This window comes from Pseudoliparis swirei, chromosome 12 (assembly GCF_029220125.1).
Source record: "Pseudoliparis swirei isolate HS2019 ecotype Mariana Trench chromosome 12, NWPU_hadal_v1, whole genome shotgun sequence".
NCBI classification, from domain to species: Eukaryota; Metazoa; Chordata; class Actinopteri; order Perciformes; family Liparidae; genus Pseudoliparis; species Pseudoliparis swirei.
This window is the reverse complement of record NC_079399.1, coordinates 14,231,782-14,248,924: the sequence shown is the minus strand read 5'-3', so window position 1 is coordinate 14,248,924 and position 17,143 is coordinate 14,231,782. Positions and strand designations below refer to the sequence as shown.

Sequence of the window (17,143 nt, the reverse complement as noted above, 5' to 3'; positions counted from 1 at the left end):
CCCCACTGTGGGACCGGAATATCTAATCTAATCTAATCTAATCTATATGTTTCACTACTGGGACAGAACGTTGTATGTGGACATCTTTAGAATATCTGAAGCACCGAGACTTTCTCGATTGTTATGAACCCTAAATTGGATTAAATGTTTGTGTTTGTTTGTCCGTGCATTGGCTTCCTGAAACGGAGACATACGGAGTCGTGTCTCCACACAGACGACTTCAAATGTCATTCTTCGGGCCTCTTTCCTGTTCATCTTTTTTTTGGGGGGGGGGGGGGGATTAGAGGGTGTCTTAATTGGTTCTTCCAGGCAGGTAATTAGCTCTGATGGCATGTGATCCCATAGTGATGCGAATGAAAGCGACACAGCCTTGTCCCACCACTCACCCCAATGACCAACACACACACACACACACACACACACTCACTAGTAAACACTGTGTGACCCAGGGAGTTGCCACATTCTCTGGTCATTCTTGGGAAAAGACAATAGGCCTGCCTTGTTAAAATGGGCTCCCTCCCAGCAGGGGGACACAGCAGCTGTCCCTTAGTATCAAGCTTCAATGGTCCCAACAGCCTCACAACCCCTCCAGTCCAGAGGTGGCTTCTAAACTTTTGAGACCACATATTGCATCTCATTAGAAGGGAAAATACAAATACGTATTAATTAAAATATTCCCTTGATATCTGCGCTGTTCTACGTGGAGAGCGAATGCTCCCATGGTTTAAAGCCTGTTTGACACTTTAAAATATACCTATTTAAAACGTATAAGTGTCTAAAAACATGACCGTGTATTTACTGCAAGCCATGAAATACCTTTGCATACCTGAATGTGCAGGTGTGTCAGAGGGCAGCAGACTTTGAATACATCTGAAGAAACTCACTATAAATGAGAACATGCAGCCCATTAAGTAGCACACTGATGGCTGTGGGTTGATTAAAGTTACATTATAAAATACTGAAGTCGTAACAGCGTTTTATGATGTATTATGTTGTGTTTGCCAATGTGTTTTTTCTCAGGAATGTTGTCCGTTATCTTCCATATAAACTGATATATCTAAAACCTACAAGCATCTGGGTGATCATTACTTATATTATCAATTACAATGCATCATTGGGCCTTCAGAGACTTGAAGAGAAATTCCCTTTTAAGGAATTTATTTTTGTCCACTGGTCGATCAATAGCCAAATGACTTCAGGCTAACTTCCAGCTGAGTTAAATTGATTCCAAACTATTCTCTGCCACAATAGCTTCACTTAGCTCGGGCCGAATTCCATCTCAGCTCTACTTGTATCCATGGAAGACAAACAAGTACCGAGAGCAGAAAGCATTGTAAGCCGAGTTCACTATTCTCTGGTAGAATAATGATGACAAAACAGGAATTCTGACCTTGTTCGGGGGAAATGCATCCTGGGGCACGAAATACAAGAGAACAGAACAATAATAGCGTTTCCTAAAAATACAAGGGCCTTGCAAAGGAGGGTTTCCACTACAATGGCTTTGGAATTGGATCTCGGAGAGGAGGAGGAAGAGTCTTTTCTTATTCCAGGTAGTAGTAGTATACTAATGAAGCTGACTAGTCCTGCCTGGGCTGTTTATCTCTATATACGTTATATGATGCAGCTCTCTTAGGCCGGTTTGTGATATGGTCATTGCTAATAAACCATATTAATGAAGTTAATATGCAGCTACAATTGCAGAAAATATCTACAGGGCTATTTAAAAAAAGTCTTCACAAGCCAATTGAAAGTCTTTCTGGTTTCTGCATGCTGACCATTATATAACTTGATATTGACCAAGCAATAATATTGTTTTCACACAGCTGATTTCAAGTGATTCAAATGCATTTAGCAGTTGGCGTCACAGCGAGATGGTTCTGGATTTGAACTCCCTGGCCAGCTGCAGGCCTGTCCAAAGACATGCAGGTGAGGGTCAATGTTGAGTCCAATATTGCCCGTAGGTGGGAATGTGAATGGTGGTTTGTCTCTACATGTCACCCCTGTGATTGACAGGTGACCTGTGTCCGCATCTCTCGACCAAGCAGCTGTGATCGGCTCTCTGTGAGGTCACTGCGTATATAACTTAAGTCTAAGTCAAGTTTTTTTTTGCATTGCATTGATCGGTTTTTATTAGGGGGCAGTGCAACAAGCTTTGAACACAACATTCACATCTTGTCATTTTATAAAGTTAAATATGGAGACAATCGTTAAACCATTTCAAGCATACACAGGGAAACATTAGCATTCATTTGAAGTCGTGCCTTGGGTCATATGATGGAGTCTAATATTAAACCAAAATCAAAACACTAAAGTTGAGGCCATAAAACCCTAAAATGAAAGAAGCCAAACAAACTACACATGTATATGGTGTAAACATATTAATTTGTACAACTTTATGAGAGTCTGAGTCTCCAACCCTGTATATGTTTTAATCCTTCGAAAAAAGTTGCATTCCTTTCTTCTGCACTAACATTCCCATTCATTGTCACTGTTGTTGTTTTTTATTGTACATACATGCTGTTATCCTGTTTTTTATATTCATGATGATGATGATGATGATGATATATACTTTATTAATCCCCAAGTGGAAATTTGTCGTAACAGTAGCAGCACCAATAAACTAAACACACAAGAATAAAAAATAAAATATAAAATATAAAAAACAGGGATGAAAGATATAGAAGTATACAAGTAAAATATAAAATAAAATATATATGTATATATACAACATATATGCATACACAATACTAATGACAAATTAAATTAAATATAAAAATATTAAATATATTTATCCTGCTATTTGTACGAATCAAATTCCATGTATGTGCACACACACATGGCCAATAAAGCTGATAAAACTGATTATAAAATCCACGTATTTTTTAAGTGTGCAACAATGTGAACCCAGCCCCGCCCCCTTCACGTCTTACTGTCCTCACCTCGGGTCGCCCGTCCACTCCTCACACACCTTCACCCAACAACAGTTGTCTGTGCTGCTCTATCGCGCGCCCTTTCGACACATGGCCCTATTTTGAAATCCAAGCGCCCATGGGAGGATATAGGAGCGTCTCCTGGAGGAGGCGAGTGGCGGCTGAACGTCCAGACTGCTGGACGGGTGGATAGCGGCCATCTTGACCCACACCCTGAGCCCACGAACAGAGGTACAGCAGCCACCTTGGTTAAGTGCATTCCCCGAGCCTCTGGCCCAAATCCCTGCTTGACCCTCGCTGATAAACTATGCTATGGATAGACCAGTGGAGAGTTTTCCCCTCTAAAATAAGGGTTCGTCCAAAGTTTCTATAACAGACACTATGGTCCATGTTGTGGGCCATAAAACCCGTAAACATACCGTGTATGTTTCTCTCCATTGGCGTTAGCTTATATGATCACACTCTTTGGGCTATTTCCTCCATACATGTACACTTCCTATTAAAAAGTCATCATTCACAATAGAGTAAGTGCATTTCCACAAACTTGACTGAAGTCAACTTCCAGAATTATAATAATCATCATCAATATGTTGCATTAGAGTTTATCGCGTAGAAATGTTTTAACTATTGATAATTTCATTTGCTGAACTGGTATCAAACTGTTCTCATTCATATTATTCAATGTCGAGAACAGACTGAGTTTGATATGACTAAAAGTCAAAAGTATCACGTATGATAACTATTAGGTTAAAGTAAATTAAAGTAAAGAGAGTATACAGTCTGTGGATGATTTCAAACCAACATTAAAAAGTATTGATCTGTAGTAAAATTACTGTAAACATGTTGAGTTAATAAAACAATACAGCAGACAAATTAAAGTTTGATGGACACCATTTAAAAACAGACACAGTAACTTAAGACATTATCTGTTTTTATTTATTTATTTATCTTATTTATTGTTGTCCATTGTGTATTTTAATGAGCCATCTTTTAATGTGTATTTTATTATGCTTTCTGAACTGTTTTGGTCGCTTTTTGTTTTATGTTTTGTTTTCGCGACTCCTGTACACATTTTGTGACCTTTGTCTGTACAATATAAATACACTTTATTATTATTAGTAGTAGTAGTAGTATTATAAAAAGATAGCGCAGGGCAGACAGGAAGCAAGATTTGGTGGCTTCAGGAGGCTCCAGGTTTGGCGTTGCGCTAAGCTCGGAGAAGTCTGGCGTGCATCAGCTGTAATTGGTCGTGACTGCGAGGAGTCTGTACCCACGTGTTCTTGGAAGGATGGGATTTACACGCTATGGGCGCCTCGGGAGCTGATAACATTTTTGGAGGCCTTTTTGTGCGTGAGGCCCAAGACAGGAATCAGTATCAGGACGACCCTCGATGGAGGAATGAAGTTGAATGTTTCTGCTGCTGAACTTTCGTTGTAAATCACTCTTACATTAACGCATGTAAACATACAAACCCCAAAAACAAGTATACACCTGGAAATAAGCATGATTCATAACTCCGATTTAACTCAAGTTACTGTACTTATGTCCTGTACTATTGCTGGAGATCCTGGCAAACTCAACACTTTACTCAGCACTTTACTTTACTCAGCACTTTACTTTGTTTTCCCCATGTATATTTAGTATTAGTATTAGTATTTAGTTTTTAGTTTTTAGTTTTGTGTTTTATAATTATTTTTATTAATGCTCTGATGTGCACCGCTGCTGTGATTTTTGAAATGTCCCCACTGTTGGACGAATAAAGGTAAATATCATATCATATCATACTACATCTCAGAAGGAAATAGTGCACTTACTCCACTACATTTAATTGAACAGATGTAGTTACTGTTCAGATTAAGATTACAAATAATATATGAATTAAGATGATTAAATACAGTGTATTGCAAAAGTTTAAACCTTTTTGTCTTGAGACCCCTTTCACAAAATTATCCCCCTAATATGTCACGAAAAACAAAGAAAAAAGTTGTTGATAAGAACTTTGTTTAACTTCTTTCCTTTACCATTAATCATCCTTAAATCCCCTCAGATAGTTACGACTTAACTGGATATAAAGTGTTAAAAATACAGAAGTCTTACCAGTTATTCCTTCGTTAAAGTGACAGGGAAAAAGTTTGGATTTGATAGTTGTTGTTGAAAAGTCACTTTTACAAACCCTGAAGACTAATTGGTGAGAAATACTTTGTTTTGACATAATGGAATATTGTTTTTATCTTTAATTCTTCATGCCTTCGTATATTTCAACCCCTCATTCTTCTTACATAGTTTCTTTGTGTTCTGCAAACCAGAGCAGGTTGACTCCAGGACAATACTTCAACTCGGCAGTGCCCCCCCACCCCTCCTTCTTATCGTGTCCTGCAGCTTGGCTTGATCGGGCAGTATAAATTGGACGTGCCCAGAGGAGAGACGCCGGTTCCTCCTTTGGGTCCGCACATTGTTTCGTCTAGGCCTGTATTTATTTAGATGTAAATCAGCCCTCAAAAAGTGTTACGTCCTGTCCTTGTGTAGTGGGCGGTGGACGGGGCTCATTTGTTGGAGGAAGTCAGCCACATGGAGATTGGAGCTCTGCAGATTGTTTCCCATTATAAGGCTGTTATTGATGTGAGTGGGTGACATCATGCAGCCTCACCCTCCAAGGCTGGGTTGGTGAGAACGAGCTCCCACGCCCATCTCTTATGTATTGCCCCACCACAGTGAGGGTGCTGGACCTATGAAACTGTGTAGGATATTTAGAGGTGCTCTACAAATTCAACACACACTGGATTGGAACCACAATTATAATAATAATCAATATTATATGATGATGTCTGAGTTGGTTTTTATGCAGATAGTAGCCAGATAGCTTAGCTTAGCCAAACTGGAAGCAGGGGGAAACAGCCGACCTGCTTTGTCCAAAAGTAAGAAAATACACATACTAACACCCCAAAAAGTTTCTTAATGTACACGTTATATCTTGTATGTGCGAAATTCCAAGTCGAAAAACAGTAACTTCCTGAAGTCTTCACTGTTCCGGGCAGTAAAATGTTTGGCACATGACTGTAAAACGACACATATTCCTCTTTATATTTAATTTATAAATACGTGTGGTAACAATCTTCTCTTTTCCAGATCTTGGAAAGAAAGTAAGTAAACGGATTTCCAAAAATGAGGAACTATTCTGTTCACGTTTTCCAAACCTTAGGAGATTTTAAGGAAGAAAGTTATTTCATGAAGTTTGACAAAACATCTGGAGCTTTTTCTGGAGCTTTAAACTATATCTAAATGTTCTTGAATTTGCTGATGAAGACTGTGCAGACCAGTTAGGAGCAAACACAACAAGCTAGTGTACCTTTACAGTTTTTCTGCCAACGTTTTGTAAAGCAGTAAAGTAAATCGCCGTATTTTTTGGGGTTAAGAAACATCTGTAAAAAGGTAATATTATGGGAAAGGACTTATGGGAAAGATGTGATATTGTGATCATCATTATAAATAAACCTGACTTGACTTTATGGTGTGCAAGAACTTTATTGAAACAGACACTCCATGGTTGTGGATTCCCAGAAGCCCCCCCCCCCCCCCAAGGCTTTAAACTTTAAATCTCATTTAGTTTTTACCAGATTTCTAGTAGTCTCCCCTGAGTTATTGTATGATGATATATTATTAGCCAAATATATATAAAAAATATGTCAGCATCAAAATATACTTTAAGTACCAAAAGTAAATGATGCAGCATGGCCCATTTCAAAATACTATTTATAATGGATAATAATTGGTGATGCATTAATGCACATCTGTACAGATGATGAAGGGGGCTGCTTTTAATTACTTATCATACTGCTGGGTTGCTTAACCTATACATACTCAAACTATATTATTTAGTCATGTAATGGAGTAACATGTACAATACTTGCCTCCAAAATGTAGAATCGTAGAAGAATGAAGCAACTCAAGTAAAGAACAATACGTATGATAGTAAAGGTATAGCCCATTCGTTTACAAGGTTGATTTGATTTCAGGTAGATTTGATTACATTTCACTGCAGCTACAAATAAAGGTTTGTAGCCTACGATAAATATTTTTTATAATAATAAAACGAATTATTCAAAGTAATAATTATAGTCGTTATCTGATGTATTGTTGTCCAACACATTAATTTGAATCAGTATCGACTATAATCAAGAGAACTGCCTCACATTCCTCATATCCTTTAGCCTCTGGTGCCATCCTCGCGGCTCGAACACATGTCCCCTCCCGGCTTCCGTAGACATTCCTTCACTGTCAGTGAGTGTGCGGTGACAGATCCCCATCGGCGAGCCAACGATCCAGCTCCAAGTGTAAACAATGGAAGAGATTAATAACGTTGACGTCACTCCGTGCACAGAGTCCGATTATCTGAAACCGCTCCGGGTGCACTATAACCAGGTGAGTTGTTTCTGTTCGCGCCTGATAGAGGCTGCTGGAGGCGGCAAGGCTAGCCCAACCCCCCATTCATTGTGCAGCTAGCATGCTAGCATAACATGGAGGCTACACTGACCTTAAACAGAGACGTTTACGACCAGAAGTGGTGTTTACTTCAACCACGACTACGAAACAACCGCATTCGCTTCATTCTCGCGTCCGGTGTGTTTCCGCGTTTGACTCGGACCGAGGCGACCAAGAAGCAGCTGTAAGCTAGCAGGCTAACGGTAGCTTGATGAAGAGAGGTTACACACAAAAAAACATGTTTTTGAGATGGAGCGTCACGTTGAGGTCCGCGCGTGCTTCACTTTAGGTCTGCACAGGGAGGTCTAATCAACACTGTTTAGCAGCGTGACGTGACAAGTTAACTTGCTTTTTCAGTCTGAATAGCAGGTCAGGGGAGACTTGTTGATCCCAAGTGTCACATTGACTCCTGTGTGGATGCAGCCTGCGAGGTGTCGGTGTCGGTGGGGTCAGAGGTCGTGACAGGTCAGCTTGGCATTGAGCTGCATTCTCCATTTCCACGCGGAGCACTGGAGAGACGTGCCCGATCACATCCTGGAGAGGTAAACTACTCGAAATGTCTCTTTCGACCACATTGCAGTGAAGGTGCAGGTCAACGATACATTAAAGACCTCATATGCTGACAGCGACGGAATGCAGCAGTCTTTTACATTGTTGTCTAGGTGTTGATGTTTTTGTGATACTTCCTCTCAAACCTGCTTACTTTTATTTGGCGATTGATCACTTGTGTTTCGTTTGGTCTTTGCTCACTTATACTGATGACGGTGTGAATGGGTAAACGGAGCGATCGCTTCAGTCATGGCATCAGGCAGTTAGAAATATTGGTGGGCAATAAGGATCATTACTGCATATACTGCATTTACCTTGCACTGAACCAGAGCAACACCTGGTTGGGTTACTACTTTAAACATGACGCATATACTGTGCATTCAAACCCAAATACGTTTGTTTTCTTAAGCCTTCAACTACTGCCCTTTTCTGGGTGAGATGAGGGTCTGATATGTTTGTTTTGGCATGATTTGTTGATTGCTTTACGTATTATTTAGGGATGCAGATTGGCACATGTGTTACGCAGATAGGGCATAGACAAGGATCCACATACAAAATGGGTTATTTCATTTGAAAATGTATGTTTGCTATTAATTCACATTCAAGGTAGAAATCGATCTCTTCCTTATATAAATCATCTCCTCTCGTATGCTTTTTTAGTGTTTTGTGTGTAGATTTAGAAGTCCTACTTTGTTAGATTTCTAAATACGTTTTTCTGAAGGGCCTGTGGGTAGACGTGAAGTTGCTTCCCATCTATCCATCCTTTCAACTATTCTTTTTTAGCTGCCTATCCAGGTCATGGTGGCAATCAGGGCGAGCGGAGTGAATCTTCTGTGACCGAAATCTCGTTAACTGTACATTTTTATCTCAGGTCACATTTCTTATTAGCTGCCTCAGTGGTTTGCTGTGAATGCTCAATATTTTTTACTTCATGATGGACATTAGAAGGCATGATATTGTGATCCTGGAACATTGCTGTGCTTTATTTATCTGTGTTTTATAGTTTTATGACATTTTTTTTAAAAAAGTGTTCATGCTAAAAGAAAAGTGTGAGGACTGTGTGGGATGGTCTCCAGCAAAGTGAGATATGCTTCCTCACCCAAACATAGGCTGCAGTCCAGGAAGATTTTATTTTTAGGTTTTAAAATATTTGTGCAGTATCTCCATTCCTGGGTTATAGACTTGGCTTCTGTTGTGTGAAACCAGAATAGTTACAGTGGTGCAGTAGATGAATCATCATAATACTCACTCTAAAGACACATAACATACCCTGGAGATGATAGAAAGATGTTATTTAACCTGGTTTTACTGAGGAACTACAGTTAATGTCATATATGTACATGTAAGATAAAGGCTATTTTGGTATTAGTGTTCAGAGAGGACTTTTTAAAACATAAAGAAACTGCACCCATCACTGAAAAGTGCTCTTTTGTCGTCGCACTTTCAATTTAATCAGAAAACTCAAGTAGCAAGGCACTCGTGTTGAAGGGAGCTCATTGAGCAGGTTTTTCCTTTTTTCATTTGGGGTTTCCACCTGTGACAGCAGTGGGGTGGGGGTTAAGCTCGTCAAGGGAATGGCGGAACGGCTAACACAGCAGATGGACAACAAAAGAGATGACTCCCTCTCCGTCCTGTCCTCCCTTTCATCTTCGTCATCTCTCCTCCGCAGCTCGGGAGGAGCTGTTCAGGGACTCGCCACAAAGGCCTTTCAGTCATTCTGAGGGAGCATCTCTTCCCCAAACCTTTCATGTGCGTGGGTACATCTGCAGCTTAGCCACTGGTCACTAACAGACAGACAGACACACACACACAGAGAGAAACGCTCTCTAAAAGTAGATAATGTCATGCGTAAGAGGCTCTCTTCATCATTAGTGTTTACTGGTGTTTTGTCTCCTCTCCCTCGGCGCTCTCGACAAGGCAGGTGATTGTCCCTCGTTGACTCTGGGAAACCCCTCTTATGTCGGTCGCCTCGTGCTTACTTTGAATCACGGGTTGCTACTCGGAGCAGGATAATTACCCCCCATTTATTCATTATAATAATTTGAATTATTCATCCGGAATTATTAAGCGTGTATAGCTTACAGCCAGCGGCCCCCACGACTCCATCAATGAATATGAGATCTATCGTGATCCTGAAACGCACGTTACCTCTCGTGAATAGTTATTTTTAGGCCTGAGCCGGATTCGTGGCAGTAAAATGAGCCAAATATGTTTGAGTGTAGGAAGAGACAATTATCTGCATGTGTTTGAAACTTTGATTAAGGGCATGCATTTTAATATCATTGATCATCTTTGATAGGAACTCCAACAAAAAAATGTTGTTGTAGTTCTTGTGTTACCCGTTTAACATTTCTGTCCTTTTAATTCAGATTGTGAAACATCTCAAACACATTAGTATCCCGAACTGAAGCAGAAAAGTTAGGTCAAAGTTGTCAAAAAAGTAGAAAACGTATCAACGCAATGACACCGCTCTCGACGCGAAGCTTGGGTTCGGGAAACCCTGCTGCCCTGCCGGGTGCCAGCTGCTGTGGCACGATGGATGTAGTGTGCCAGGCAGCCTTCTTTCCGGGAGGAGAGATGACATCTACCTTTCGAACTGTTTGATGGCGCTGCGTGGTTTATCGAAAAAAAAGGAAGCGGTGACAGCCGTTAAAAAGCCCTAAAGGCTGCCCGACGAAATTGGATAGTGCGCAAATTGGATGTAGCTGCTGGCAGACTGCTGGCTCCCTCAACAACCAGGTGCCTTGGCCAAGGCCGTTACTGGAACACAAGGCTATCTCAGCAGCGACCATCTTATGGGGGGGACGACCAGATAGAACACAAGATATCAACTTAATATAACTGATTGCATTCTACCCCCTCCCCCCCCCACGCCGCCCTTTTTTTACCCCCAGTGGGACGGGACGACGGGGGCTGGCGGCTGCTGTGTGTGCGCGCCGGACCGTGGCTGCTTTGCGGTGCTGGTTACCTTCTGCCCCCAATGCCTCCCCCTTCCTACTTCGTTGCAATCAGTGTAAAAAATATGTGCTTATGTGCTCAGGTGTTTTTTTTCCTGTACCACTCTACTCCTCTCGGTCGGGGTGGGGTTTTTTCGCTTTCTCCCTCATGTTTTGATGCTTTTGTACTGTGTCTCTGGCAAACGACAAATCAATCAATATAAATATAATTTTATAGTTTTCTTTTCTTAAAAACCTAATCTATTTTTTTCTTCAAATCTAGTCGATTAAGTTGAATATGGTGAATTATTGCAGGTTGTTTTACAAATCAGAATAATCATTAGGTCATTTAAACAATACTGTCCAGTACTTTGGACAATCAGACTCAGCCGTATTTTGTGTTTAGTGCTAATTAGAAAAAACTACCGTGCTGATCACACATTATACCTGATCACACATTATACCTGATCACACATTATACCTGATCACACATTATACCTGATCACACATTATAGTGATCACACATTATACCTGATCACACATTATAGTGATCACACATTATACCTGATCACACATTATAGTGATCACACATTATAGTGATCACACATTATACCTGATCACACATTATAGTGATCACACATTATACCTGATCACACATTATACCTGATCACACATTATAGTGATCACACATTATACCTGATCACACATTATACCTGATCACACATTATAGTGATCACACATTATACCTGATCACACATTATAGTGATCACACATTATAGTGATCACACATTATACCTGATCACACATTATAGTGATCACACATTATACCTGATCACACATTATAGTGATCACACATTATAGTGATCACACATTATACCTGATCATACATTATAGTGATCACACATTATAGTGATCACAGATTATACCTGATCACAGATTATACCTGATCACACATTATACCTGATCACACATTATACCTGATCATACATTATAGTGATCACACATTATAGTGATCACACATTATACCTGATCATACATTATAGTGATCACACATTATACCTGATCATACATTATAGTGATCACACATTATACCTGATCACACATTATAGTGATCACACATTATAGTGATCACACATTATACCTGATCATACATTATAGTGATCACACATTATACCTGATCACACATTATAGTGATCACACATTATACCTGATCATACATTATAGTGATCACACATTATACCTGATCATACATTATAGTGATCACACATTATACCTGATCACACATTATAGTGATCACACATTATACCTGATCACACATTATACCTGATCATACATTGTGTGATCACATTATAGTGATCACACATTATACCTGATCATACATTATAGTGATCACACATTATACCTGATCACACATTATACCTGATCATACATTATAGTGATCACACATTATACCTGATCACACATTATAGTGATCACACATTATACCTGATCACACATTATAGTGATCACACATTATACCTGATCACACATTATAGTGATCACACATTATACCTGATCATACATTATACCTGATCACACATTATACCTGATCACACATTATACCTGATACCTGATCACACATTATACCTGATCACACATTATACCTGATCACACATTATACCTGATCACACATTATACCTGATCACACATTATAGTGATCACACATTATACCTGATCACACATTATACCTGATCACACATTATAGTGATCACACATTATACCTGATCACACATTATAGTGATCACACATTATACCTGATCACACATTATAGTGATCACACATTATACCTGATCACACATTATACCTGCCGTACACCGGCGTGTTGGCATGGTGATCGTTTAGCTCGAAGCTTCGCTGTCTAAGAACAGCCCCACAGAGCTGCTCTCGTTCCTTGATATTGACTTCAGTAATTGAGCTATTATGTAAATTGTCGTTTATGAATGAACTGCTTCGGTATTTTACTAGCCCTAAAATGTCGGGAGATATTACAAAATTAACTTGAAATGATGATCTTGCCCAAATGCTACCGACTACAGAATTAGAAAATGAGCAACCATTTTAGTGAAGGGGTTACAACGGAATGATGCTGTGGTCACTTTGCATCGCAGGGACTCTCACATGAAAGCTGACTGGATGCGATTTGAGGTCTCCATGCTGTCTGTGGATTTCACTGGAGGACAGAGTCACATGGGTGTGTGCACTTGAGGAGTGTGTCCTTGACACTAGGCTTGGCACTCGATGAAAGGAACCATTTACCAGGTCGCTTTAATGCTGCAGATCTGTAAGTCGGTCGTGACTGGTCCATCAGGTTGCAGGTGCAGATGCTTTCTGTCATTGTCATGTTCAAACTCTGTTGGTCATTAGTTCACTGGTCGTAATGTGTGTATGATAGCCTTCCTGCCTTTGTTCAGGATGGTGAGAAGACAGAGGCCGGAGCTAAAACCAGACAAAAAACTGGAGAGCACATGTTGAGATTTAAAGTGCTATTGTATTTGAGGACGGTAGTTGATTTTCTTTCCTGCTTTTTTCTCTTCTTTTTTTTTTCTGCTGCAGCTGCCGGCTTTAAAGTGTATGGAGGTGTGTGTGTGTGATTGTTATTAGACTTTAAGCACCTAAAAGACCATACATCCAACCCTACAATAGCCATTCACACAGGAATCTGTCAATTCTGATGCTCAAAGCCAGAGGGACCACATTAATTTCAAGGTCCTGTGTAGCAGTGTTCCTCCTTCCTCCCTCTCTCCCTCTCTCGCTGTCTTCCTCTCTCTCTCCCTCTCTCCCTCCCTCCCCATGGGCTAATCTCTCTCTAGTAATCCATGTCGGCCACGATTCTCTGTCTCCCCTGGGCCATTCAGGCCTTCCCCACCCCTCTTCTCTCAGCAAGTGGCCCCAGTAATGAGGGGAACCCCGCCATCTGTGAGTTGTGACAGGATACAAGAGAGGCAGTGTGTGTGTTTGTGTGTGTGTGTGCGCGTGTGCATGTTAGTGAGTCGTTTTAACTCGTACAGTATGTTAAACAAAAAAATCAAACTTTTTGATGTCTTTTTTGTGAAATGAATCATTGCTTAATTAGTTGTGATACTTTGGGGATGATGGTGATGAGTCTCACACTTAGTCTCTTACTGGTATGGTCGGTGCTGTTTTTCCCCCCGGCAACTTCCTGTTGGGAATATGTCACTCTGACTTGTTTCCAGCCTCCCTCCCTCTTGTTTGAGTGACTTTTCTCTTTGGCCTTTCTGAATTGACAGACCTTCTTGGCAGTAATATATATTTTTCATCATCAGCCTTCACACCTTCCATCATCCGCCGTTACGAGGAATCTGAAAAAGCTGGAGCTCCGATTTACACGGGAAGGACGGCACACTCTTGGACAGTTTGTGTGTGAAAGCAATCTCACCCTTTTCTCTACCTCAACGTGGCCACATTTGATATTCTTCTCAAAGTGTTGGCCTTCCAACCAGAGTAGGCTTGGATTTTTTTTTACTCTTATCAGATGAAGCTTTATGACATTTTTTTTAACGGAGCTTTTGACTCCAGCTGGCACAAACGTTAAGAGCAGAACACTTTCTGTTTCAGTTGATTCAAGCTGAACACATATCTTACATGTCAATAAACCAAAATCATGTTGGACAGTTAGCCATTGCTTAGTAATGCATTACAGTAATGTGATTACTTTTTCACTTACTAATAGCTTTATTGTGAGGTGACGACCTCGCCCGCCAGCACTAAGCTTTTGATGGTCACTAAATGCCCCCAAACCACAGGCTGCCGACGCCGTTTATTGTGGTCAGACGAGACTCGATAGGCTTTTGAATGATCGTCAATGGGGGCCGACCATTTTCTGCAGTTTATTGTCTCTTATGTTCAGAGCTACAAACCATACGTTTGATTTTTAAATATCGGTGTTGTCTCGTTGTATTTATTACAAAAACTACGTCAAGAACGCCTACAAAATATGAAGGAAGAGGAAGTCTCGTTTATTCACGCAGCTGGGTTGTTATTAGTTTATGATGCCGCATGTTATGTTTGCAAAGTATTCCAGTTATTCTAGCTCCAACTAAAGATATTATGCAATATATGTGTGCAACGTTATACTGTTTGAACATTTTTTGTTTATAGTCTGCATGAAAATACTCAACAACTGACCTGTAAAAGGTTAATTAACAGGATGAATTGTTTTGTCTCATACTTCAGACGATAATCACGCTCAACAAAGCAACAAGCCACAAGAAGCACACATCAACGCCTCAGTGACGACAAGTAATCATCAAGCTGAAAACACATTTGAATTAATCACACACACACACAAGCACGCGCACACACACACACACGGCTGTACACCCGTGTTGTTTTCACCGAGGAAAAGCGAGCGGGGTGCAGCCGGCCTGGCCTCGAGCAGGAATGATGCCCTGTAAGACACTCGGCACACTTTGTTGACATGACAGGTTTTTGTGAGCGTAATTACAACGGCAGGTTGTCTGCAGCGCATGCAGAAGATCTTTGATGACATGATGCAGCGAGGAGGACTGTTGATGACATCAACGCCTCGCTGCCGGCTGGCAGCCGGCCCTGTATTCCAACACTTCCATACACTCTTCAGTGTGCCGTAAAACATTTCAGTGTGTCTCGAGCCAAGAATACCGGTCCCACTACATCAGGTCACAGTTGGCAGTCTGTAAGCTAGCATGGATCTTCTTGATATTCTGACCCACAATCCTCTGAGCAGCGGCGGCACAAGCAAGAGGGTCACATTTCAAGGTGCAGTATAAGGATGGAGTATTATGTCCTAACTGTGTGCAACAACGCAGTCGCTTACTGGCGCTGTCTTTAGGTCTTTAATTCAAACCTCATCATTTTACATCATTTATTCATATTTTGCATCATACTGAACAACCTATATATACAATACAGAGACAAGCAGTATGAATACATATGTGTGCTAGAATCGATGACACACTTTATTTGAGATTAAAGTCGGGTGTCAGGAGTACCTGCTGAGCTCTGTATTCTAATGTGCACACAGTAAGCTTTTATCAAACGACATATCTATTACAGTACTTACAGGCGATACCATAGCAAAACCATAAGTGAGCCTACACACACTTTGGCTTCATAGTTAATGATGCATGAAGGCATTATCGCAGCTTGGCTTCACTTTGAGGCCCTCCGGTCGTTTGACTGTATGATTTATAGTAGATATCATGTATGATGTACCTGAGGTTAACACGAGGCAGTCGCCCGGAACTAAGCGCTGCATTTTGGAAGTTACACAAAGTGTGCTTATAGCCTCACTTTTTGTTTTGTCGTTTTATTAAAATTCAGTACGATTTGAGTTGGTCGTGTGCTGTAGTCGTGGTGTTGCTGTATTTTAGTTGCCAGTGTTTTATTATGAATGTTGATGGTATTCTTCACAGCCATATCCAGCCAGCCGACTCTGACTCTGCTCTCAGAATTTTTTGAAATGTCAGAGACGTCAGTCAGTCCAATCGGTCCGTTGCATTTGAAAGCTGTGCGTGTGAGTTTATTCAGATGCAAATCTCTGAAGTTGCTTTTGTAGCACATCCAACTCAAACCCTGTTCTGCAACAACAATAACACTATTAGTTCTGATTCTATCAGTGCGATTAGCTTTGTCATTTCGCCTCCTCCCATTTTTGGGTGGTACTGGAACTGCACCACCACACTGGCACACATTAGCTGACTATAAGCCCGTCCTTGTAAAGCTGTCACCCCTGCGTCTGAAAGAGCTTGTGGGTGGAGAGGAGGTGTCGCCTTCATCTGAATTATGGACATATTTCCTCAGGCGTAGAAAATGTAGGCCGACTTGACCATATTTATACAGCATGCAGTCTGTGGATAGAGGAATACATACTAGGTTTTCAGTTTATTCACATATCTTTGCTTGGACGCAATAATATATATATATATATATTTTTATACTTGATATTTATTACAGAAATATAACCTTCAAAAGTAAGAATGCATAATAAAAAAACATAAAAATAAATAAAACATAAAAATAAAGTAAAAATTAACCATGCATTTGGCCAATCTGGACGCAATAATATTTAAAGGCTAATGTTTGAAACAAAAAAACCAGGGGGATGAAGTCCTTTGCACAGACTGTTACGCAGCTGCAGACACTTATACATCACAGGATGCAAACTATATGTTGACTTTACACAAAAAGCAAAGTGAAATGAAGGCATGC

The 17,143-nt window shown here is 40.5% G+C and overlaps 1 protein-coding gene across 4 annotated transcripts in view; it reads left to right on the top strand.

Annotated features, from left to right (window-relative positions):
• Positions 1–7,241: 7,241 nt before the first annotated feature.
• Positions 7,242–17,143, top strand: part of nudt14 (nudix (nucleoside diphosphate linked moiety X)-type motif 14) — a 34,596-nt gene continuing 24,694 nt past the window's right edge. For all 4 annotated transcript variants that reach the window (XR_008833370.1, XM_056428123.1, XM_056428124.1 and 1 more), the window contains exon 1: positions 7,242–7,349. Coding sequence is in view for 3 of the 4 variants with exons in the window: in XM_056428123.1 (XP_056284098.1) it covers positions 7,269–7,349 (81 nt within the window). In the remaining variant the exon portion in view is untranslated. The remainder of the gene's footprint in view (positions 7,350–17,143) is intronic.